General features: G+C 53.7%; 6 protein-coding genes across 6 annotated transcripts; 3 read left to right on the top strand and 3 right to left on the bottom strand.

The window, feature by feature from the left end:
* Positions 1 to 2,290: 2,290 nt before the first annotated feature.
* COCVIDRAFT_28132 (hypothetical protein) lies at positions 2,291 to 3,745 on the bottom strand (the record flags this gene model as incomplete). The annotated part of the gene is made up of 6 exons (XM_014699346.1): positions 2,291 to 2,887; positions 2,947 to 2,952; positions 3,014 to 3,324; positions 3,373 to 3,577; positions 3,631 to 3,645; positions 3,704 to 3,745. The coding sequence occupies 6 exons, from the start codon at positions 3,743 to 3,745 to the stop codon at positions 2,291 to 2,293; spliced, it is 1,176 nt and encodes a 391-aa protein (XP_014554832.1).
* A 652-nt stretch (positions 3,746 to 4,397) lies between these two features.
* Positions 4,398 to 6,393, top strand: COCVIDRAFT_103831 (hypothetical protein; the record flags this gene model as incomplete). Its single annotated transcript, XM_014699345.1, has 2 exons — positions 4,398 to 4,830; positions 4,895 to 6,393. 2 exons carry the CDS (start codon positions 4,398 to 4,400, stop codon positions 6,391 to 6,393), a joined length of 1,932 nt encoding a protein of 643 aa, XP_014554831.1.
* A 1,307-nt stretch (positions 6,394 to 7,700) lies between these two features.
* Positions 7,701 to 11,130, top strand: COCVIDRAFT_39297 (hypothetical protein; the record flags this gene model as incomplete). Its single annotated transcript, XM_014699344.1, has 4 exons — positions 7,701 to 7,817; positions 8,011 to 9,600; positions 10,605 to 10,932; positions 11,006 to 11,130. 4 exons carry the CDS (start codon positions 7,701 to 7,703, stop codon positions 11,128 to 11,130), a joined length of 2,160 nt encoding a protein of 719 aa, XP_014554830.1.
* An 807-nt stretch (positions 11,131 to 11,937) lies between these two features.
* On the bottom strand, positions 11,938 to 15,169 carry COCVIDRAFT_103955 (hypothetical protein; the record flags this gene model as incomplete). Its single annotated transcript, XM_014699343.1, has 3 exons — positions 11,938 to 14,067; positions 14,115 to 14,212; positions 14,263 to 15,169. 3 exons carry the CDS (start codon positions 15,167 to 15,169, stop codon positions 11,938 to 11,940), a joined length of 3,135 nt encoding a protein of 1,044 aa, XP_014554829.1.
* Positions 15,170 to 16,717: 1,548 nt separating this feature from the next.
* COCVIDRAFT_103961 (hypothetical protein) lies at positions 16,718 to 18,593 on the top strand (the record flags this gene model as incomplete). Its single annotated transcript, XM_014699342.1, has 2 exons — positions 16,718 to 18,172; positions 18,225 to 18,593. 2 exons carry the CDS (start codon positions 16,718 to 16,720, stop codon positions 18,591 to 18,593), a joined length of 1,824 nt encoding a protein of 607 aa, XP_014554828.1.
* Positions 18,594 to 19,160: 567 nt separating this feature from the next.
* On the bottom strand, positions 19,161 to 22,182 carry COCVIDRAFT_103947 (hypothetical protein; the record flags this gene model as incomplete). Its single annotated transcript, XM_014699341.1, has 3 exons — positions 19,161 to 19,426; positions 19,574 to 21,589; positions 21,639 to 22,182. 3 exons carry the CDS (start codon positions 22,180 to 22,182, stop codon positions 19,161 to 19,163), a joined length of 2,826 nt encoding a protein of 941 aa, XP_014554827.1.
* Between the last annotated feature and the right edge of the window lie 94 nt (positions 22,183 to 22,276).

Raw genomic sequence — 22,276 nt, 5'->3', positions numbered from 1 at the left:
ATGTAGCGCTCTCATTCTGTAGCCCTTTGCCCTTTGCTTCTCCGCCCACATCCCAGCATTGTGTCACACGTAACTCTGACGCTTCGAAACCACGCCGTCGCCACGACCACCGTCCCAGTCGCCTTGACAGCCATGGCTCACTAGCAGTTAAGTACTTTCGGCCCTGGATCCGGTTCACGCAAACCTAGCTCTTGGTCTCCATGCCTCTAACCCCCCATTTTCACACCAAACTCGAGCTGCCTCTTCTAGGTCGGCTGACGTCGTTCGGCGCCTTTCGACCTGAGCAGCCGCAATCGTGCACCGCGTCCTTGATTGGGCAAAATACTCCCTGTATTGCACTACATTGCATTCATCCATCTGCCAACCAACAAGCATGGAGAGGCCAACTTTGATTATTAGTTGGTCCATGAGAGTCGATATTGCTAATATGCGAGCGGGATTCCGCTGCCCACTTGGCAATTGTTCCAGCCAAGAGTGCCCAGAATTTTTGAGGGTATTGGCATTATGGCTGTGCCAGCTTGGACCAGCGTTTGCTAGCCCCGTCTCAGGGTATCGCCGCGACATCATTTACTGACACTCTCAACCAGACTGTTGCTTCGATCTGACATGCCGCCCGTTCTGCAATGTATAGTAGGCGCTCGGAGCAGATATCCGTCGCACTCTTTCGGGTCAGTACAAAGCTCGCCGCGTCCATTGCATACGCCACATCTTGGCACCAGATCCAACTCTCAGCCACATGCCCTCTCGCCATGCTCGCCCCATGGAGCTGCCGGACGAAATGCCGCTGGACCGAGTGGACAGCACCTCTTGTTGAGGAAATCAGCCACTTTCGTCTGCCAAACCGCACCGCCACGTGCCTACGGCAACGCATACCACGGCACAATGACGAGCGCCATGGACGCGCATAGGTCTGTTGACGTCTGTCGCATGTCTTGGACCTCGCTGCGGAATCTCTTGGGAACCAAGAGCGGGCGGGACATGCGAGTGCACTCAGTTTGCCAAGCTGCGTACAACTTAGCTGCACCCACATTACTACCCCCAAAAAACGGACCCCTATTCCATACTTACACACTACATACGCTTGTGGGGAGAACAGTTGCGGGGCCCAAAGTTTAGGACACGGATATTGAGCCAAATCGGTCTTACTTAAACGCCCATTTCGTGTTCTTTTTCGGACACACTTTGATTTCGCTGTCATCTTTGTCCAGTAATCTTGTCCGGTAATTTAACGTGACGGTACAATACGTACGGGTATTCCTCGCTGGAATCTTAGTACTCACACGGCCAAGCCGACTTGGACACTCTTAGATCTCGATTCAGAGGAAGGTTCCGTATGACTGTAATGCTTCTAGTCTTCACTTGGCTCATCACACAAGCAAGGATGTGATATTACCGAGCCATTATGGAAATAGGATACGTAACGTGCCTTTTGCGGCGGCTTTATTAAGGGCGAGAGAGCACACTGTATTTTTAGAGGCTGTAAGCATGCTGTAGACCACCCTGCGTCCGTGATATGAAACGGGTTACACTAATATTGCTGTAACATACGCGTCACTTGGCATATCGCCGATAGATTAACTCGAGGTAAGGGGGGAATAGACAGGCATACAATGTGTGGTAAATCCAGCGAACATTCTGCACACCACAATATCTGGCACTTGCGGTGCTCGGAAGTCTATTTGGACAAAACACGAGGAAACTTCTCCTGAAACACCCCAGTTTGATGGCAATGAGCCAGTCTGTCTTGGGAAGCAAACACAGCCACCCCATGTCCCCATGTTCCCAGTCTTCCTCTAGTCCCAGTACATACTTACACACGTGGACACAGGAAAAAAGAGTTATCAAGAACCATGCCAACCCTTCCAGAAAGGAGAAAAAAAAACCACCGGTTCCTCCCGAGGACCTGAAGATACTCCGATGAAAGCGAGTTGGTGAATCTTACATCGTATCGTAAAGACTGCTTACATCGGCGATGTAAAAGATGGGAGAGAGGGAAAAAGTCAGACACGCACATGTACACGTACACATGTACGCTTGTTACCAGTTAGGCTAGAAAAGTAACCAAGACCCCAAGACCCAAGACCAACCCTATCCATGCTCCGCAAGTAAAGAACAAGAGGGAAAGAAAAAGAGTCTGGAACCAATATGCTTAGCCATCCTTCACCACAATCTTATCTATCCGCCAAACAATGCTCCCCCTCTTTCTCTTGTTGGAAGAAAAGTCGCAAATCCGAACAGAACCCGGACATCCGTTTATAGCTACTCTCAGATCTAGATCTAGTATCTAAATCTAAATCTCACTGGGCCTGGTCACCCCCTCAAAAACACCCACACGCTCCAACACCTCAAGCTCAACCCTCGGCAATGGACTAACAGCATCAGCCTTTTGCAGGGCACTCTCGATGCTCCCCCAAAAAGCATTCAGGTCAACTGCTCGCGGGATCCTGCAGCCAGGCTGGCCAGGAGGAAGCTTCGTCACTTTTGTCCTGCCGAGCTCACCGACGAGCGATTTATCAGACGAGTGAATACCCTGCGTTACGATATCGACGAGGAAGCGCTCGCCGTCTCGGTCATCGAAGATGCGCGGGTTGTACGCTGCGGAGACGGCGAGGGGGTCGTGCAACGGTGGGCCTTGGGTGATGGAGAAGACTTCCGCGTAGGTGGAGGCAAAGAAGGACATTATTTGGGTGAAGAGGGCGCGTAAGGGGGTTGGTGTTTGGTCATTTTCTGCTGGAGAGGCGGAATCAAAGATTGCAGAACCGTAGAGGAGGGTTTGACGGACTTTGCGGGTGCCGAGGACTTGGTGGGTGAGGTCGAGGGGGATGAGGGTTGTTTTGGGGCGGAGGATGGGGTTGGAGAAGATGAAGTGTGAGGCTTCTGGGTCGCACTGTGGGTGTCAGTTAGTGGTTGGGTTGTGGTAAAGTATGGGAGAGTGAGGTAGGTTACATAGATCTGTGATGTTGTTAGCCTTGTGGTTTGAGAAGAATAAGAGTCGGGGAAAAGGTAGGTTTACGTTGAACTCGGCGTAGGGAGTCCAGTTGCCAAATCTTTCTCCTTCGCCTTCTACTTTGCCCATTGGCGCATCTGTAAAGCCTCCGCCGACGGCTCCTCCCATGATGCTGAGGCCCTTGATGTGGCCGACCAGATCAGGGTATTTCTGGAATAACAAGCCGATGTTGGTCAGGGTACCTGTGGAAACTAGCCAGGCGGTGTCTGGAGGCGTAGCAATGAGCGCCCGGTATGCGGCCTCGAGATGGTCGACATCGGTGGCTGCTGGCTCAACTGGCACTGGGAGCAACGTGACTCCATCTAACCCGGACTCGCCTGCAAAAAATCAGTGCATGTTCACTGGGCTTTGAGTCTTGTAGGTACCATGGATGTCGGCTGCGTGTACAGCATCGCGGGCAATCGGTTTCGCTGCGCCAGAGCAGACTTTAACATCGCGCCTACCAATGGCTTCGAGTATCGCCCTAGTGTTGTAGGTCGTCTGGTCGAGCGCAGCGTTGCCGTGAACTGTGCTTACACCAAGTAGCTCGACTTGAGGGTCATGGGCACACAAAAGAAGTGCGTATGCATCCTGAGGCACAGTGTTGAGTAACAAGCGGGCAGCGATGTAGCTATCACACTCACATCATGGCCGGTATCCTTACGAGGCGAGGGTTAGTATTCATGGGATGCGCAGGAGATAAAAGCAGGTACACACGCAGTCGAGCCAAATCGGGGTCTTGGGAGCAGTAGCAGACATAGTGTACATGTACGTATATTGCAATTCGTTACCAATAATGACCAGTTTAGGAAGACACCTTGCACCACCTGTGGTACACATGGGCGCCACACACGCCGCTTGGCCATGCATGACCGTGTTTAGCGGGGTGCGCCTAACCGCCTGTGTAGCAAATTAGACCCATGCCCGTCAACGCTTGAATACAACGCCTCTTTATTCAAGCCCCCCCTCCCAACTTCCGCCGCATAACCATACGACAACCCCAAAACTGAGTTTGACGAAAATTCGGAATCAGAAAGGGCTGAAAGGTAGGTAGAGTTGAATAAAGGGGGGGGGTGCCTGTCATTGTCCGAATATAACACATTTCCCATTGGCTTATCGCCCTTTTGGCGCCAGTTCAGTCAGCAAATGCGTCCAGGTGGGAAAGTCTAGCCATCAACCAACCTCCGACTTGTGGCCGTGATCGTGACACGTACACAACAACCGAAGTATATATCATCAGAAAAAGAAAAACAGCTCTCCACACTGATTGTCTGGATCCGGACTTTTTTGTTGTTAGCAAACCGTCACCGCCAGAGTACTTAGTCGTTGTTGCTATCTAGCCGAGGTTTCCACTGTTCGCGGCAAGTCCTTCTATAAAAGCTTAACACCGCATGCTTTTGACAAAACCAGTATGGATCTCCTTCTCCGCCGCCACGAGGGTCACCACGAGGTGACGACGGATCGGTACTGGGCTTTTGGGTACTACTTTGAATCTCTCGACGACAAGCAGAAGCACCAGCGCCGCGAGTATCTGGACTGGTATGGCTTTGTTGCACAGTGGTCGGTGCTGGTCATTTTTGCGCTATTCCAGCTGGGCTTTGCCATTTCATGGGTCATCAGAAGTGGCTTGAAATATGATCAGCCTAAATCTCCTTCCTTTGCAAAAAGCACAAATGATAGGTTGGGCTGGTTGAGAAAGGTGCATGGCGGGTGCAATAGGATCATGTGGTGGATGCGAAAAGATGCCATTAGGGGTTGGGCCTGGGGAACAAGAGGAGAGTGGATCGGTGCGGCTGCGTGGACAATATGGCTGCTCTACCTCTCAGTTGCACACACTGGAAAAGGTATGTTTGATTTATTTTTTCGAGCTTCATTTTTTTGTTTGTTTGTTTGATTAATTATGGGTAGATTATCTTCATCTGACGAAGCGATTTGGGCAAATTGGCGCATCACAACTACCAATTCACTACCTGCTGGCCATGCGAGCACCATACAGCCCGGTGCAATTTCTGACGCGACTCTCACATGAGCAGATTAAGAACTTCCACCAAATTCTAGGACGCATCGTATTCCTTCTGTTCCTGCTGCACACGGCATTCTACCTCAACTTTTTCGTTTTGTCTGGCTTCATTGCAAAGCGAATCAAGGACTGGGACGTGATCTGGGGCCTCATCAGCATCATCCTTTTTTCCATCATCAGCACCACTGCCCTTGGGTTTGTGCGGAAGAGAAACTACCGCGTCTTCTACATTTCACACATTGCCATTGCAAACTTGATTATTGTGCCGCTATTCCTTCACGTATCGCATCTCCGCGTATACGTGTATGAGATTATTGCAGTAGAGGCTCTACATCTCATCTTCCGCGCTTTGCGTCTCAAGACGTACCAAGGCACCATCAAGCTTCTTCCCGGTACCAACCTGGTTCAAGTTCGCATTCCATTACCATCGGACAGCAAAGCTCTAACCTGGAAACCTGGACAGCATGTGTTCCTCAGCAAACCCGGGAATCAAGGCAAGACTCCCAAATGGTACGATCAAATGCTCGCTGTTAACAAGACAAACCCATTCACGATTGCATCCCTCCCGTCTAAAGACAAGGAATTGCTACTGATTGCGAGAACGCTCAACGGGAACACAAAGTACCTTGCGGAGCTTGCGCGATCTCTGGCACAGGGGGGCAGCAGCGTACCCATGCTGCCCACAGCAGGCGGCGACATTCCAATATTGCCACTGACTCTTGAGGGGCCTTATGGCGGATCGACCCGGCTGCCAGACCTGTCAGATTATGACAAAGTGCTTTTGGTAGCTGGTGGCGTGGGAGCAACTTTTGTTATGCCAATCTATCGGAGCATTCGCGAGCTTCACAGCCTCACGCCGACAAGCACGCAGATCCGATTCATATGGGCAGTGCAGAAGCTTGTCGAGACACAGTGGGCATTCCCTGCAAACTCGCAATCTGGGGATAAGCAGATGGACGATGACAATGACGATGAGGGCGGTGCAGGGATGCAAGCGAACGGAAATGGGCTGCTGCACGGACCGAGCAACGTGGAGGTTTATGTGACACGGCCGTCGGGACCAAATCTGCAAGTCAATGCGAATGCGTCTGGTGGTGCATTTGCCGTTGATTCGGATGACGAAGATGGCGAGGCGATTGAAATGCAGGAGAATGAGCAGCTGCTGAGCATGGAGGAGCAGATGGAAAAGCCACGCAAGGGTATGGCGATCAAGAGTGGGAGGCCCGATCTCAGGGGAATTGTAGACGAGGTGTTCAGCAAGGGGGTGCGGACTGCTGTGATTTGCTGTGGCCCCAAGCGGATGACAGACGATCTAAGGAGCAATGTCGAGGTATGGGTGAAGAAGGGCCACGATGTGTTTTGGTACGATGAAACGTTTGGCTGGTAGTGATGATCGCGTCCGGTTCATAGCTTGGATTCTTTGGAGTTCCAGACTGAGTATCGAAGACGATTTTTGATGGTGATCATCTTGTCTACTTAAACCCACCGTCGACCCGGCCGTTGGACGCGGGTCGTGGGTCGTCCCATGGGCTGGCCATGCATCCTTCCGACGGGATGTTCCTTGGTGCATGGTGGCAGCGTGTTTATGCGTATGTCGATATACCTGCTATATACTCACAAACTTTGGAGTCGTGTGCCAGCGTCCGCTCTGCTGCCTAAGCACTACCACTTGGTTAACTCGAAGTAGACGAGTCCCACTGGTCACGACGCGGAACCCTGGGCCGTTGCCGCAGACTATCTTGCCAGGAACGGGAAAGGCGCAGGGAGACGGAAGCTTGTCTGGCAGTTGTGCATTGGGCAGTCGGCGTGCACAACACGTGCAATAATAACCAGACGGTTCATGCTGGTGCGCCGTGAGTCTGTCCGGCGACCGGGTCTTGTTACACGATGTTGTTGGTGGTGGTGAGCGGCGACAAGGGAGACGGCCACAGGGGGGGGGTGGACGCCAGAAGGGGGTGCGCGCAAGGGAGTGAGGATGCGGATTTGCTTCTTCGCAACTCAATCAATAGTCGACGCAGCCATGCCGTCGGCTTCCAGGAGTTGCTGCTCCTATGACGGCCCCAAAGCCACTTTTGGAGCCAGGGCCGCAGATTAGTCGAGGCCCGAGCAGTCTTCTGCCAAGCACGAATCGCCCTGCTCCCCGGCTCTGAGCGCTCGACGGCGCTCTCCAGCTCTCAAGTCCTCTCTCCTCCTGACGGGGCTCCCTCATCCCGTCGCGCCTTGCTCACGCATTTCTTGTTAGCAGCTGCAGGAACGCTGAGCACGCGACGTCGACCCTTCAATCGCTACCCTTCTCCTTTGCCCTCTCCACCATCACCACCACTGTACACTATTTTTTTCCTTGTCCCCTTCACTTTAGTCCGCTGTCACCACTCAACGGCCGGCCCTGCAGGGAATCTGCTTGCAACGCGCATCCAAAGCACCGCCCCTCGCCGCCTCGGATCCGTGTGTCCCCACACCCACCACGTCTTCTGCTCCTGCTCACCCATGGCGCTTTGCTGGTAGTCACGAGTGCTCCATAGTAACGAGCGCCCACCGCCAAACCCCCGTCGTCTCCTAGCACCTTCGCCTCATTCCCCGGGCGTACAGGCTGGCAACGCCTGCTGTCAACATCGTCACTCGCGCCTCCTTCCCCCCTCCGGGTCCTTTCTATCTTCCACGCCGCCTCCCTCCTCGACTTCTGCACCACCGTCTATGGCTGCTCTCGCCTCCTCTCGCCAGACAGCAGCCCCCATCCAGCAGCTGACACCGCCCAGCAGCTCTCACGGCGGACGGGGATCCTGGGATTTCGCTGTTCCCGTCAACGGCTTGGTGCGTACTTAATTCCCCTTTGCTGCCACCATGTCTCACAACACATCACACACTTGTCGCCCTCGCACTAGATGCGCTACTGCAGCGCTGGACCATGGTGCTTCCGCTTCGCCAAGTCTGCCCACTTGCCACATAATTCCCACTTTCACCAATGATGTCAGTGCATGGACTAGCCTGCTAACCGCGTGCACAGAGAGAGTCGCTTGACCAAGAACACCACATGTCCGAGTACGGCGCCTACACCCACGGTGCCCATCAGTCCTACAGCTCGCAGGTCAACGGCTTTGCTCAGCCCGTACGCTCACCTACGTGGGGCTCTCAAGATCAGGGCCGATCCCAGCCCGTTTCCGATCGCGTCGACGAACTACACAAGAAGAAGAGCGGGGAAATGATTGCCAGCAACACTGACCAGGACAGTGTCTTGGAGTACTACAAGACTCATACCAACAACAAAAGAGGCCCATCCAGCATCAAGGGAAAGCCCAAGAAAAAGACTTCCAAGGGGGGTCAGTCAGACCCTGAATATGACGAAAACAACTGGATTCACCGAGACAAACTCAAGGAGATTGAAACTCGGGAACTAGAAGAGGCTGGCTTTAGAGTCGGGCGATCTAGCAGGTCCAACAGTCGTTCGCAAAGCGCAAGCCGGCGTGCACGCGACCGCACAAACTCGGAATCGACCGAACAGTCAAAGAACGGCGATGAGCGGTCCGAGCCGAGGAAACGTGTATCCACTATTCCGGCTGGCGACGAGGAGGCGTATGAAAACCACACTACAAGCCCAACACTCCAGGACGAGACTGTGGAATTCCAACCCACGTCTTCCAAGGCGAACCACACCGTGAGACCTAGTACATCTCGCATTCCACTACCCAAGACGAGTGGTATACCCGTTCCTTCTTCGGTAGCAGACCGCGATGCGCCGCTTCCTAGGTCAAGGGCAGGAAGCACCCACTTGAACGGGGAGTCCATTGCTACAATGGGCGCGCGCGTCCGCAGTGGCAGTGTAGGTAGCCAGGTGCTGCTTGACGATTACGAGGATGGACAAGAAAGGATGATGCATCATGGTCACAGGCGCAATACTTCAACCGGAAGCTATTCTCCGCCCAAGTCGCCGCAAAAGTCGCCTGTCAAAAAACCAGCGGGCAAGCAAAACCCATCCGCATCGCGAAAAACTAGCGTCCAAAAGAAGCAGACCAAGTCTCGCACTACGTCCAGCACTTCACCTCCTAACAAGCGCCCTGGTACAAGCGGCGGTATGGCCACACGCCCTACTACTGCCCACCGGCCAGAAGGAGAGGCACCGTGGATAGCATCCATGTACAAACCAGACCCGCGTCTTCCTCCGGACCAGCAGATTATCCCCACCCACGCGAAGCGAATGCAGCAAGAGCAGTGGGAGAACGAGGGCAGAGTTGGCTCAATGTACGACAAGGATTTCCGTCTGTTGAACGATGATCCCATGATGAGCAAGCGACTTTCGCAGCTTGCCAACCTCGACCCTATCGCTATTGAGAAGGCCCGGGAAGAAGAAGCCTGGCCCCTTCCTAGCCCTACAAAGCAGGAGTCCTCATCGAATGAGAAGGGCGACACCAACACTGCCAAATCTCCAACCATGGAGCAGAGTGCTTACAAGTTGACTCCAACAATACCTCAAGGAGCCGATCGCGCTCCTTCACCCAAATTGGCCCCTCCTATCGTACCCGCACAACCAAAGCCTGAAGTTACTCGAGTGGCTGAGCCAAAGGAAGAGGTCAAGGAGAAGAAGGGCTTGTGCTGCATCGTCATGTAGCCTTCTCGCCTTGTGTTTCCTTTCATTTCCCTTTTTTTTCGTACTAACTGCATCCAAAAACTGGTTTCCTTTTGTGTATGGCGTTATTGGCGCACAGCCTCGGCTGGGCGGCCCACATTCGACTCTACTTCCATTCATTCCCCTGTGCAGACCTGGGCTGATAGCGTTTCAGCGACTTGTTCCATTGTTATTTGTCATCTCATTCCTTCCCCGTTGGTTCTGCGTGCCTTTTTTTTTATCCCGTTGGCGGACGTATTCTCTTCTAGGTTTCAGGACCCATACATATATGAGCATATCCACATGGCAGACAGCCAGTATTTCCTTTTTCTCCTTTCATTACAGACAGAGACGGACTTCAGGTGTCCAAGACTAGCAATGGTCAGAGAGGAGGATGGGTTTCGTTAGGGGCGAGACATGGCTTCGGCAGGTCCAAGCACAAGCGACGAAGCCTTGTCGGGGTAGTCGAAATTTATAGATTCATAATGATATCAGTCATGCAATCTTGACTCGCTGCATTGACTTGCTTGGTGGACTGAGTTTGATAGATATGAAATGCGTACAGGGATCAGAGATTTTTCAGCCGTGTCTTCGCCGAGACGATGATAAAAAAGCAAGTTATCATGGGCGGTGAAATTCTCGATTGCTGTAAGGCAATATTGTAGGGATTCCGTTAGTACGACGACGATGTTCGAGAGAAACGTCACGTGATATCTGTCACTAGCCTCTCGCTTGTTAGACCTCTCCACGCAAACCAATTTTAGCTTCGGCGAATCGCTAAACTTTTCGATCTTCCTCTTTATCATCACCATCTACTCTTCGAGGAACACCCGACAGATATAAATCATACATCATGGTATGTACCCCCCCTATACATCATCTCCAAGTGCCATTGGAAGCGCCGCTGGTAGTCAGCGACGCAACCCAACACACTGCGCGGCCCAGCCCCTCTCGCTCGTACCCCGCGAAATGTCGCTGACGTGAAAACCCCCCAACAGTCGGACGGAGAAGACGATACCAAGTCCCAAGTCAGCGCGGCCGCCGAGGTCGAGGTCTCCGCGGATGCGTCCGGCGGCAAGGGCCAGATGAGCGTGCTCGAGGCGCTCAAGGGCGTCCTTAAGCTCGCTCTCATCCACGACGGTCTTGCCCGTGGTCTGCGCGAGGCGTCCAAGGCGCTCGACCGCCGCGAGGCGCACATGTGCGTCCTCAACGAGGCATGCGAGGAGGAGGCGTACAAGAAGCTCGTTGTTGCCCTGTGCTCCGAGCACAAGATTCCTCTGATCAAGGTCCCTGATGGCAAGCAGCTCGGCGAGTGGGCTGGTCTCTGTACGTTTTTTTCTTTTCTTTTCTTTTCCCTAGGATGTGGGGAACATCATGTGGCTAACAAGCATGTCTACAGGCCAGATTGACCGTGAGGGCAACCCCCGCAAGGTCGTCAACTGCTCTTGCGTCGTCGTCAAGGACTGGGGTGAGGAGTCCCAGGAGCGCAGCATCCTCCTCAACTACTTCCAGACCGAGCAGTAAACGTCCGTATCTCGTTTCCTCTACGAGAACTACGACGGCCTCCCATGCACACTTCGACGACCTCGCCCTTCTTTTTTTTCAACTTTTTCCCTTCGGCAATGGTCAAGAATCTTCGGCTGCTCTCTGTTCGGTTTCCGGGTCGGGCATGGCAATGGAGTTTGATGGGGAAATGTGAGGGGTGTACGATGTGATGGGGTTGTATGGAATTAGACTGGCCTCTTTTTCTTCGTCTTGAGAAGAGAGCCGTGATACCAATTGAGAAAGGATTCAACGTATTTTTTGCTGTGTGCCACATATGCCTGATGATTGATTGATTGATTGACCCCACTTGTATTGACGTGTTTTTTTTTCTCGTGCAGTGATGTACTCTAGAGTTGTGTTAGGGCTCCGTAGTAGACAAAACGCCAATTTTCTAGGAAGAAGAGGAAGGCATTTTTTTTCACACATGTTCAGCACGTCATCTCATATAGTCCTGCTATATTGTTTTTCTCTCTCCATAATATCTATACCACGTACATAACACGTTACTCGCTCTCCCTCATTCCTCTTTGTTTCTCAGAAGAAGCAAAGAAGAATACAAATATATACATGCTATACTATGCAAGACCGTGAATCTCCCAAAAGAAAAAAAAAGGTTATGTGTCTCAAATATGCGATTTCCTTGTATTTCATACCCCCCAAAAACTCAGCTTGCTTCCTTTCTACTTCAACATCTACTTCCAACTACTCTCACAGCCTTCCACTCCCCCTTCCACCATGCACAATCCTTTCAAACAACAACAAAAAGGTGGTCTAGTCTAGTCCACCTTAGACATCCCTCACTCTCCCCCTTGGAATCTCCGTCTCCACCATTTCCAACCCACTCAAACTAGGGTACCGCTTACTAAACGTATCCACATCGAGATCATCGGCTTGCTGACTTGCCAGCGACGACGGCAGGGGCTTGTTGGCGATACTATCTTTTGCAGAAGCCTTGGTAGGGGAGGTAGATGACAAGGAGGGCGAAGAACCGGGGGTGCCTGTCTGCAGGGCTTTTGGTTTGGGCGCGCGGGGAGGTGGACCAGAGGGGTTGCGCATGTTGTTGATTGTTGGGGGAGCAGAGGCAGAGGGGACGGGAGGGGGCATGTTGGGTCGGATTGACGAGGGCTTGGTGTAGGCCATGTCTTGTGGTTGGGGCTGAGAAGGCACGTTTACGGGTTTTCGGGCGATGGCGGGGGGTTGAGTGCGGGAGGGGGTGCCGCTTTGATCCTGGGGTCGCAGGGGAAGGGGCTTGCCGGTGTCGGTGTATTTGCCGTAGCCTTCGGCTGTGCGGTTGGTGGGAGTTGGTTTGCTGCTTTCGTCCAAGAGGTTCTTGACACGGTCTTGGATGGTTGAGGCTTTGGATGGACCGGGCTTTACCTTTCCTTGAGCCTGGGATGCCACTCGTTGTTTGTACTCTGCTGCTGCGGCTTCTACGCGACGTTCTTCCTCTGCCAACTGTCTCTTTTCCAACTCCCTTCGGACCTCTGGTGACAGGTCTTGCGTTTCGTCAATGGCGCTGCGGTCATCGTCGCTTAATCCACCTGTCGTCTCCGAGCCAGCAATAGGGGTCAGACCACCCTTGGAGCTCAGGTGTTGGTGATCGACCGGGGTTAGAGGCGGCTGATCACGCTCATGCTCAGGTGTCTTGTGGGTTGTCTCAAAGCGCCGGAAAGCGTCGCCAAACTTGCCCTTGACAATGTTGGTCAAGCTTCCGCGTTTACCGTGCTTGGAGTGTGAACTACTGCGGCGATGCTTGTGGCCATGCTCTTCCTGCTCGATGCTTCGGAGAAAGTCTACGCTTGATCGTACATTGATTTCTTCAGGCTCTGAATCATCTACTGCATTTGAAGTTGTACGGCGTAGCAACGACGGAGCATCAAAGCTGCGACCGCCCGTCATTTCTCGATCACGTAGATAGTCGAGGTTCGACTCCACGTGTATGCTAACTGGGCGCGAATTTGAGTTTGCAGACCTTGACCGATCTATAGCAGAGCCAAGCTCCATGTTAGATGGGCGCTGGCTCTCCAATGAGGGCCTTGCCGATGCAGGCGATCTCGGAATGCTAAGCTGAGACTTTGATCTTGATTCCAGCACCGGGCGCGGGGGCAAAGCAAATTCGGGCTTTAGTGCTGGGCTGGAAAGAGGGCTTGATGGCGGCTTTTCAAACGAGCGCGTATGGCTCATGGTTCGGCTGTGTTGCGAGGTCAGAGGAACCTTCCAGATTGGGCGGCTGTTGACGTCTGGGTACTTTTGTGAAGGAACAGGAGATGCCCGTGGGGATGTTTGCACCCCAGTAGATACCATGTTGACTCTCTGTGGAATGGGCTGCTGTATGCCCTGTTGATTGGTAGAGTGTGGGCTATCATTGGCCTCACGGGGCGCAGATTTCCTTAGTGATGTAGCTCTGGAAAGGCCTCCTGAGGAGACAGTCGAGGGCTTCACTCCAGGTGTCGAGTCGACAGCTGGGGGTGAAGGGGATGCAAAAGCTTCATCTGCCAGTGCCTCTGTGACCCGCTTGGACAGTGCCGGATCAGAAGACGTGGGTGCTTCGCCAAATTCAAACTTTTGGCCGCGGTCGTGCAGCAGAGAGAACTCGTCCAGCGAGGGAAAGCGAGATGCAAGCTCGTCGGCAGCAGCACGCCTCACTTGGACATCTTGAGAGTCTAGTGCCGCAAAGGGGTCTGAGGTAGTTCCCCTTATAGGCGACGGGCTGGGCCTGACTCCTGGTGGGGGTTGGTCCGTTGGTCCAGTAGGCCGTCCTCTCCTCATTGGCGTTATATCTGGCAACTGTTGAACCTGGACAGTGGGAGCAACTCTTTGCAGACCCACGACAGGAGGGGGTGTAGAGACCTGAGGCTCCGAAGGAGGTAGCTGCTGGTTCTGGCGGGTTTCTGATTGGGTCCTGCCAGTATAGATCTAGCATGTCTTAGCAGCAGACAGTCGAACCAGTATCTTATACATACGTCTTTGATGGGGATTGGCCGGTGGCGCATTGAGCAGACTTCGGCAACGACCTGGTAAATGTTTGGTCGATGCTGGGGGTTTTCACGCAACATGGAACCTGCCCAGGGTTAGCCATGGCAAGAAGCCTGTTTTCTACAGCCTACACACCTATGAGTGCCTTTATGCGGTCTGAAAACTGAGGGTATGCCGGGTACTTGAACGAGGCATTCAAAATGGCCATTTGCCCCACCTCTTCAAAGGGGGTAGTGTAGTAGCACAGTTTGTATAGCAAGACGCCCAGGGCCCAGATGTCGCTCTTTTCGTCGATTGGCTGCTTGCGGTAGACGTCAATCATTTCGGGACTGCGGTACTGGAGGGTGGTGTGGCGTTGGACGTCTTCTTCAATCAGCCTCCCCTCTGCAGCAGTCGAGGCGGGCGGGCGCGGGGGTGCGGTGGAGCCAAAGTCACAGAGCTTGTATACTTTGTTGCCGCCGACGGTGGTGATGAGGACGTTTTCGACCTTGAGATCACGGTGGAGGAGGGGTGGTTTGAGGTAGTGCATAGTCGCAACGCCCTCGACGACATCGGAGAAGATGTGCAGAATCTCGGGCTCCGTCAGGCGGTGCTGCAGCCTGGTGTTCATGAAGTCGATGAGGCCACCGCCCGAGCAAAACTCCATGAGCAAGAAGACCTCGTATCCGCCCGACTTGAGTTGGGATGCATGCGAGTCCATGTAGGTGACGATTTTGCTGTGGCCCTTGAGCTTCTTCATGGTCTCGACCTCTGTGCGCATATTTGCGAGGGCCTCCTTGTCCGCACATGCCACGCGCTTGAGGACTGCAGTCTCTGGCGTCTTTGGATCCGACTTTGGTACGCGGACGAGGTAGACGTGGGCAAAGCCACCCTCGGACAGGTACTTTTCGATTGTGACGCGGTGGTTGCCGACCTGGACTTTAGTGCCCGGGGCAAAGGTGCCCGGGGGCGCATTGGAGACGGCAACGGGGCCTGGGGCGCGGTATGCGGCCTGTTGGGCCATGGGCATGGCGTGCGAGGGAGCATAGCGAGCCGACGACATGATGGGCGGTGAGGGAGGCTGCAGCAGAGCAGGCAGAGGACGGGGAGGCTATGTCTTTGGCATCGAGAAGACAGGCAGCAGGGCAGGGCGGGCCAGCAGGTGGCGGAGGGGCAGGAGAAGTGTGGTGGTGAATAGATGTGGCATGCGCCCGAGATGGGTGTAATGGGGGAGCGAGGGTCGTGAACGGACCCCTGCAAGTTGGTGGGCATGGGCAAAGCCACGGCCAGGCAACGTCACAGTTCATGTAAGTGTATGTGTATGTATGCACATGTGGGTGTGTGTGTGTGTGAGAGAGTGAGTGAGTATATTGTCTAGTCCATGACATGCCTAGGGCCGGGCATCCAAGTCACGCACTGCTCGACATGTGCTTGGGCTGGCCAGGCGCGAACCTGAGGGCTGCCAGTGCGAAGAGAAGCAACATGACCATGGCCATCTGCCGCCAAGCCCCAACACCACTCTTTGCTCGCCGCCTCCTGATTGGGCCGGGCCGTGGCTGCCTGACCACTTGAGGCGGTGGACATGGACGACGGACGAGTGTGTATACGACCAGTCTGTGTGCAGTATACTATCCATCTACGTGTGCATATCCATCCACACATGCTACATACATGAATAGCACACAATAGCCGTCTCTGCTGCCAACGTGTTTAGCAAGCACCACGATGCTGCTACTACTGTTGTTGAGCCCTCTCGACACGTCGCCGGATCCACGCTGCAGGCTGGCCAGGCGAACACGTCTGGGCGATGACGAGGCGATGCCACAAAGAGGCGGGCGGCGGTACCTGAGCAGACAGGACGTCGCCATGTACTTGGCGTGGATAGCCAGTGCGTGTCACTGGCAATTGCTTTTGCAGCCCTGAAACGTGTGGGGAGGGGGGGATCAAGTCTTAACCAGCGCAGGGCAAATGTCGGGGCTCGAGGCAGCCGTGATGCCGACGAGACGAGGGCACTGGCACTGGCACTGGCACTGGCAGTGACATGCATTTGATGGGAGACAGAGACAGTCGTCGTGGCAGAGAGAGGAGAGGGCGCAGTCCAGGGCCGTTGGCGGCCATGTGACGGCATTGCGGCGTTGGGCCGACGACAAGAATGGCACTGATGATGCTGCTCCTGGGCCAGCAACCACTCTTTCGTCACTGCCCAGCCCCGTTGAAACCCTTTGTTTCCCACGGCCTTGCGCTGCTGAGCCCTCAAAGGCCTTGTATACATACTCGTGTGCCTCTATTTACACACAAACCCATAGCCATATTTAGGCTCGCCCTCGGCCTTTGCTCCCTAGTCCTGCCACTGCCGTTCTCCTGTTGCTGTGCATGTCTGCGTCGTCAGCCTCCTCCCGCCTGCCTGCCTGCATCTCTGCCTGACTCGACCCCCCCAACCGCCCCATCCGCATTCCGCATTCCGCACCCGCAACAACAACCCTAATACCCTACCCGCCGACCACACTACAGACAAACCCCCCCGCACCTCACACTACACCCATCCACCCACCCACCCACCACAAACCCTTGCGAGCCCACCATTACCATGGCCATGGCCCAGCACCCAAACATGGCCCGCGTCAGACACTCGCGCCGACCTCAGCGAGATGCCAGCGCCTCACGCTCAGACTCGTCAGCCTCCACCTCGCCCGAGCGTGGCTTCGACGACGACGAGGACAAGGACTCGGTCATGCTGCAGTCAAACGACTCCCTTTCCTCGCTCGCCCCCTCACTGTCGCCAGACTCGGACGACGATGCCCGCAGGCGCGCCATCGAAGAGCAGAACCGCGTCTCGCCCATCTCCCGCCTCCCCGCCGAACTCATGATCGCCGTCTTCGCAAAACTCTCCTCCCCCACCGACCTCAAGAACTGCATGCTCGTCTCCAAGACATGGGCCGGTAACAGTGTCGGCCTGCTGTGGCACCGCCCCTCGACAAACAAGTGGTCAAACGTCCAGAGCGTCATCCGCACCGTCCAGACCTTCAACAGCTTCTTCGACTACAGCAGCCTCATCAAGCGCCTGAATCTGGCCGCCCTCGGCCACGAGGTCAGCGACGGCACCCTCAAGCCTCTCTCCAGCTGCAAGCGTGTTGAGCGCCTCACGCTGACCAACTGCACAAAACTCACCGACCTGAGTCTGGAGGCCATGCTCGAGGGCAATAGATACATCCTCGCCCTCGACGTTACAAATGTCGAGTCCATCACCGACAGGACCATGCTCACTCTGGCTCAGCATGCTGTGCGCCTGCAAGGCCTCAACATTACAAACTGCAAAAAAATCACCGACGAGTCGCTCGAGGCTGTCGCCAAGAGCTGCAGGCATCTCAAGCGCCTCAAACTCAATGGCTGCTCCCAGCTTAGCGACAGGAGCATAATTGCCTTTGCCCGGAATTGCCGCTACATGCTCGAGATTGACCTCCACGACTGTAGGAACCTCGACGATGCATCAATCACGACTCTCATCACCGAAGGCCCTAACCTCCGCGAATTGCGCCTGGCTCACTGCGCCAAAATCACAGACCAAGCCTTCTTGCGCCTTCCGGCAGAGGCCACCTACGACTGTTTGCGCATCCTCGATCTGACTGACTGTGGGGAACTTCAAGATGCCGGAGTTCAGAAGATCATCCAAGCCGCTCCACGACTCCGCAACCTGGTCCTCGCCAAGTGCCGCAACATTACGGACCGAGCCGTCATGGCCATCACACGTCTCGGCAAGAATCTGCACTATATCCACCTTGGCCACTGCTCGCGCATTACAGATGTCGGTGTTGCGCAATTAGTCAAGTTTTGTAACCGCATCCGCTACATTGACCTGGCATGCTGCACGGCCCTGACAGACGCTTCCGTCACTCAGCTTGCAAGCTTACCCAAGCTCAAGCGCATTGGCCTGGTCAAGTGCGCCGCCATCACAGACCGCAGCATATTCGCCCTTGCCAAGCCAAAGCAAATTGGCACTTCTGGCCCTATTGCCCCCAGTGTGCTCGAGAGAGTACATCTGAGCTACTGCATCAACCTGTCCTTGGCTGTAAGTTTTTTCTTTCTTATTGTATCGTCTCACTTCTTGCTAACAACATCAGGGCATTCACGCTCTCTTGAACAACTGCCCCCGCCTGACCCATCTTTCTCTCACTGGCATCCAGGCCTTTCTACGCGAAGACCTTCTCGCCTTTTGCCGAGAAGCACCTGCGGAGTTTACCGACCACCAGCGCGAAGTCTTCTGCGTCTTCAGCGGTACCGGGGTTCTGCGTCTCCGTGCCTTTATGAACACCAATGGTGGAGAAGATGTGGATCGTGAGACCGATGGCTTTGGCAATGATGACGGCACCATGTACCACGAAGATGAAGAAGGCGATAACATGATGACTATGACAGCGCAAGCGAACATCATGGCCATTGACGAGGAAGACGAGTTTGGCAATGACAGCGAAATGGCGGGTCAAGACTAGTTCTGGAACAGTCGAGCTCTCCCATCATTGTCTCACGATTCCTCTTCCCCCTTCATTAGCATATATCAGGAGTTGTTGTTTTTTGGGTTGTGTTTCTGCGGTCTTTGTGGCATTGTTAGCGCGTACATGGGAACATGGTTTGGTCTGGTCTGGTCTATTTCACGACAAAAAAAGACGTGAAAAAACGCGAACGATTGGCCCTGGAATGGGGTTCCCCTTCCCGCATTGGCGGGGCATGATTATACCCTCTATGTTTAGTTTTTGTTTCTAATTATTGTGAAGAGGAGAAAGATGACAAGAGTAAGGAGAGAGAGAGAGAGGCATGGCGGAAAGCTAGCAATAAAGCAACCCATTTTTTTTCTCTGTAACACAACGGCTATCATGTATAAAATGAACCGAATGAATAATTTCAAGACTTCTTCTTCTTCTTCGACATAAAAGTACAAAAGCGTTCCTATTCATCTAACTTGAAAACTACATTCCCCCCTCCCTCCCTCTCTCCCTTTTCCTTTCCCTTCCCTTCTCTCTCTCTCTCTCTCTCACACACACACACACACTCAGAAAACTTCACCTCATCAACCCACACATACACCCACAATCCGGCACAGGACACATAGCATGTCTCGCAAACCAATCCCTAGCATGATGGCCATGAAATCCATGCGTACAACTCATACAAAAAACCATGAGCCTCGCCTCTCGATCCTCTCCCTTGAGCGTCTCGTAGCCTCCCTGGCGGGCTGGATCCGGGGTACCGAGCCACAACATGCAGAGGGCACAACGCGGCATTTGGGCGGAGCAATTGGGGCAGTGGAGACCGGGTGTTGAGGAGGCTTTTGAGGGTTTTTGGGGGGGCTGGGGTTGGGAGGAGGTGCCTGGGGGTTTTGCGGCAAAGGAGGTGCGGTGGTGGTGTTGTTGTTGTTGTTGTTGTTGGTATTGTTGTGCTGGTCCTGGTCCTGCAGACTGGGGTAGTGCAGCACCAGCGGGTGTAGAGGTGAAAGTAGGGAGTAAACGCCCTTTTGCTGTTTTTGCATCTTTTCTTAGTGCGAGGTTTTGTTGGCAGTTTAGACAGCGGATTGTGAGGCTGGGTTGTTGGGGTTTGTTTACGCTGCGGCCTTCGCGCGTGACGGAGAGTTGGTTGTGTTCTTTTATGTAGCGGGTGCGTTCGAGGAAGGTGCGGTAGGTTTGGAGGTGCTCGAGGTATGTGTCTTTCCAGAGCGTCCAGCGCGGGTCTTGGATGTATAGGGGACAAGCACGGCTTAGTAGCAAAACTGCGTTTTGCAAGCCCGAGCTGGGTTGCTGGGATATGTGGACGGTGAGGAGGTCGAGGGAGCGCGCAGTGAGACCTGTGAGGAGGAGCCCGGATATGTCACCCGTGCGGATGGCGGTGTTTGTAGCGGAGGTGAGGAAGGTGGAGAGGGACGAGTCTGGGAGGTATTTTAGGGCTACGGCGACACGGTCGTGGAGCGAGATTTGCGGCATATGGACTACGCTGGTCCAGTCACCGGTTATGAAGTAGGTTAGGAGGGATTTGAGATACGGGTTTGGTGTCATGTCAGCCATCCAGGCGCAGGCTTCGCGTTGGTCGGCTGAGACGCCCGAGGAGGGTGAGGCGCAGGCTATGACGGCTGCGAGGCTGATGTCGTCTTTTGGAAGCTTTTTCGCGGTAAGTGTGCTACGGAGGAGTGCCAGGGCAATGTCTTTGTAGCCCTGGAAGACGGCGAGGACAATGGCTTTGTAGATTTCGCCGGCGGAAACGAGATCGTTGCATGTCTTTTGGACGCCGGATTCTTCCAATGACCAACCGCAAAGACTGAGGCAGAGTTGGCGGTTCTCTGGGTATTCAGTGGATACGCCTTGGAAAGGAGGTAATTCCATTGCTTCGACAATCTCCTTCACCGCATCGTGGAACATTTCTTGGCTTGTTTTTGCGTCCGGGTCGATCAGTCGTTCGTCGTACATTGTCAGTTCGTTGGCCCATATCGAGCTTACACCGAGGTACTTCAGGTCAAGTCCGTTGCCTACCATACCGTCTCCTGAAGCATGGGCATCCATTCTTTCCACTAATGTCCATGCATCGACTAGGAGCGGGTTGTTGGCAACGACCGCTTTGTTCTTAGCGCAGTTGAGCGAGTAACCCTCCTGCACTCGCCTTTTGGGTACTTGGAGTATAGCGAGGAAATCTGAAAGTGGAAGTTTGACGTCGAGTCCCTCTTCAAGTCGAGGGAGCTCCGGTTGGCTAGCACTTATCTGTAAACTGTCTATGCTCGCTGATAGATCTGCTTCGTTTCCAGCATCGCTTCTCTGCTTTTCGCGCAGCGCTCGTTTCTGCAATGCAATCATATCTTCCGCGACTGTGCCATTTGGTGGAGTCGCCTTGGCAATGCAAGTGCGATCTTTGTAAATCTCCTCGAAAGCACTAACGTTGAGTCGTGGAGGTGATAATGGTACTTTGAGCACTTCAACTTCGCGGTTGGAATGAAGACCCAGTGCACATTGTCCTTCAAGTGGGCTGCCAACACTCATAAAATCGTACGCTACTATACGTTGTTTGTTACTTTGCCGATACTCCTTGCCATGCGCTGGGTACCGCAGGTGATGCATTGTTTTAGTGTAGTAAGGAGACGCCCATGCACGTGCAAATGGAGTATCTGCAGTTTCTGTGGGCTGGTGAGAGTGCTGAGCAAGTTCAATGACTTTAAATTCGCCAGTATTGGCAAGCACACCGAACGTCGCTCTCTTGGTTCCAGAATACCGAAGACTCCATATTGATGCGGATTGCGAGTTGTCTACGATAGGCTTGAAGTCTAAGACGGCGCCGCTGCTCGTACTGTCACCAGAAGTTGCACGCTGCTTGACAAAACGTGCATCCCATACTGTCACAGTTGGATCGCCTGCCGAGCCCGCTGACAAAAAGTAATTCTCGTCCATGGGATCTATGGCAATGTTATGTACTTGGCGCGTCTGAAACTGTGCAATGCCTGTTGTACTCGAGTCTGTATGGTATGAGCAAGACTGACATTCGCTATCGCTATGTAAACACACCTCTCAAATCGTAGATGCGCACATATTGCCTCGACACACCAGCGACGAGCATTTCTGGTTGCCTATCAAAGAACTTGATACTCGAAACGGCCTCCGAGCTTGCCAGTTTCTTGTAAGGATCATCCTTGGCCGTGACTCGTGAATCATTCATATCGTAGATGTTGAGGCAAACATCATTGCGCACTCTGTCTAGACCAGCTGCCAAGAGGTTCTTCGAGCTAAAGGCAATTGCGTTGCATTTTCTTTGGTGTCGTATGGAGAAAGAGTGGATGTAGTCGCTGTCAGGCTTGTCTGGGTCAAGTGCAACGAGGGTAGCCTCTCCAGAAGTTGATCCTATCGCAACCAAATTTGGGTCTTTCTTCGACCAGTCAAAGGCCGTGTAGTTTGGCAGCTTGTCGCGGATACATATTTGTTTGTAATTGACCTTGCTCTTACTGAACTCATCAATCTGACACAGACGTAGTCGATTGCTTGCAATATCGATGATTATAAACCGAGGATCGGCCTGCGTCGAGTGCGGTGACCACCTGATTGCCGCCTCCATTTCACCAGTCAGTGGCCGTAGCTGTGCTACGGTTCAAATTGGTGATTTTTCGGTGTTTCGAAAGTGTCATTAGCCATTAACGAGCGATTTGAAG

The sequence above is a fragment of the Bipolaris victoriae genome (genome assembly GCF_000527765.1).
Source record: "Bipolaris victoriae FI3 unplaced genomic scaffold scaffold_63, whole genome shotgun sequence".
Lineage (NCBI taxonomy): Eukaryota > Fungi > Ascomycota > Dothideomycetes > Pleosporales > Pleosporaceae > Bipolaris > Bipolaris victoriae.
Note: the sequence above shows the minus strand (reverse complement) of the source record. Positions and strands in the feature narration are given on the sequence as shown.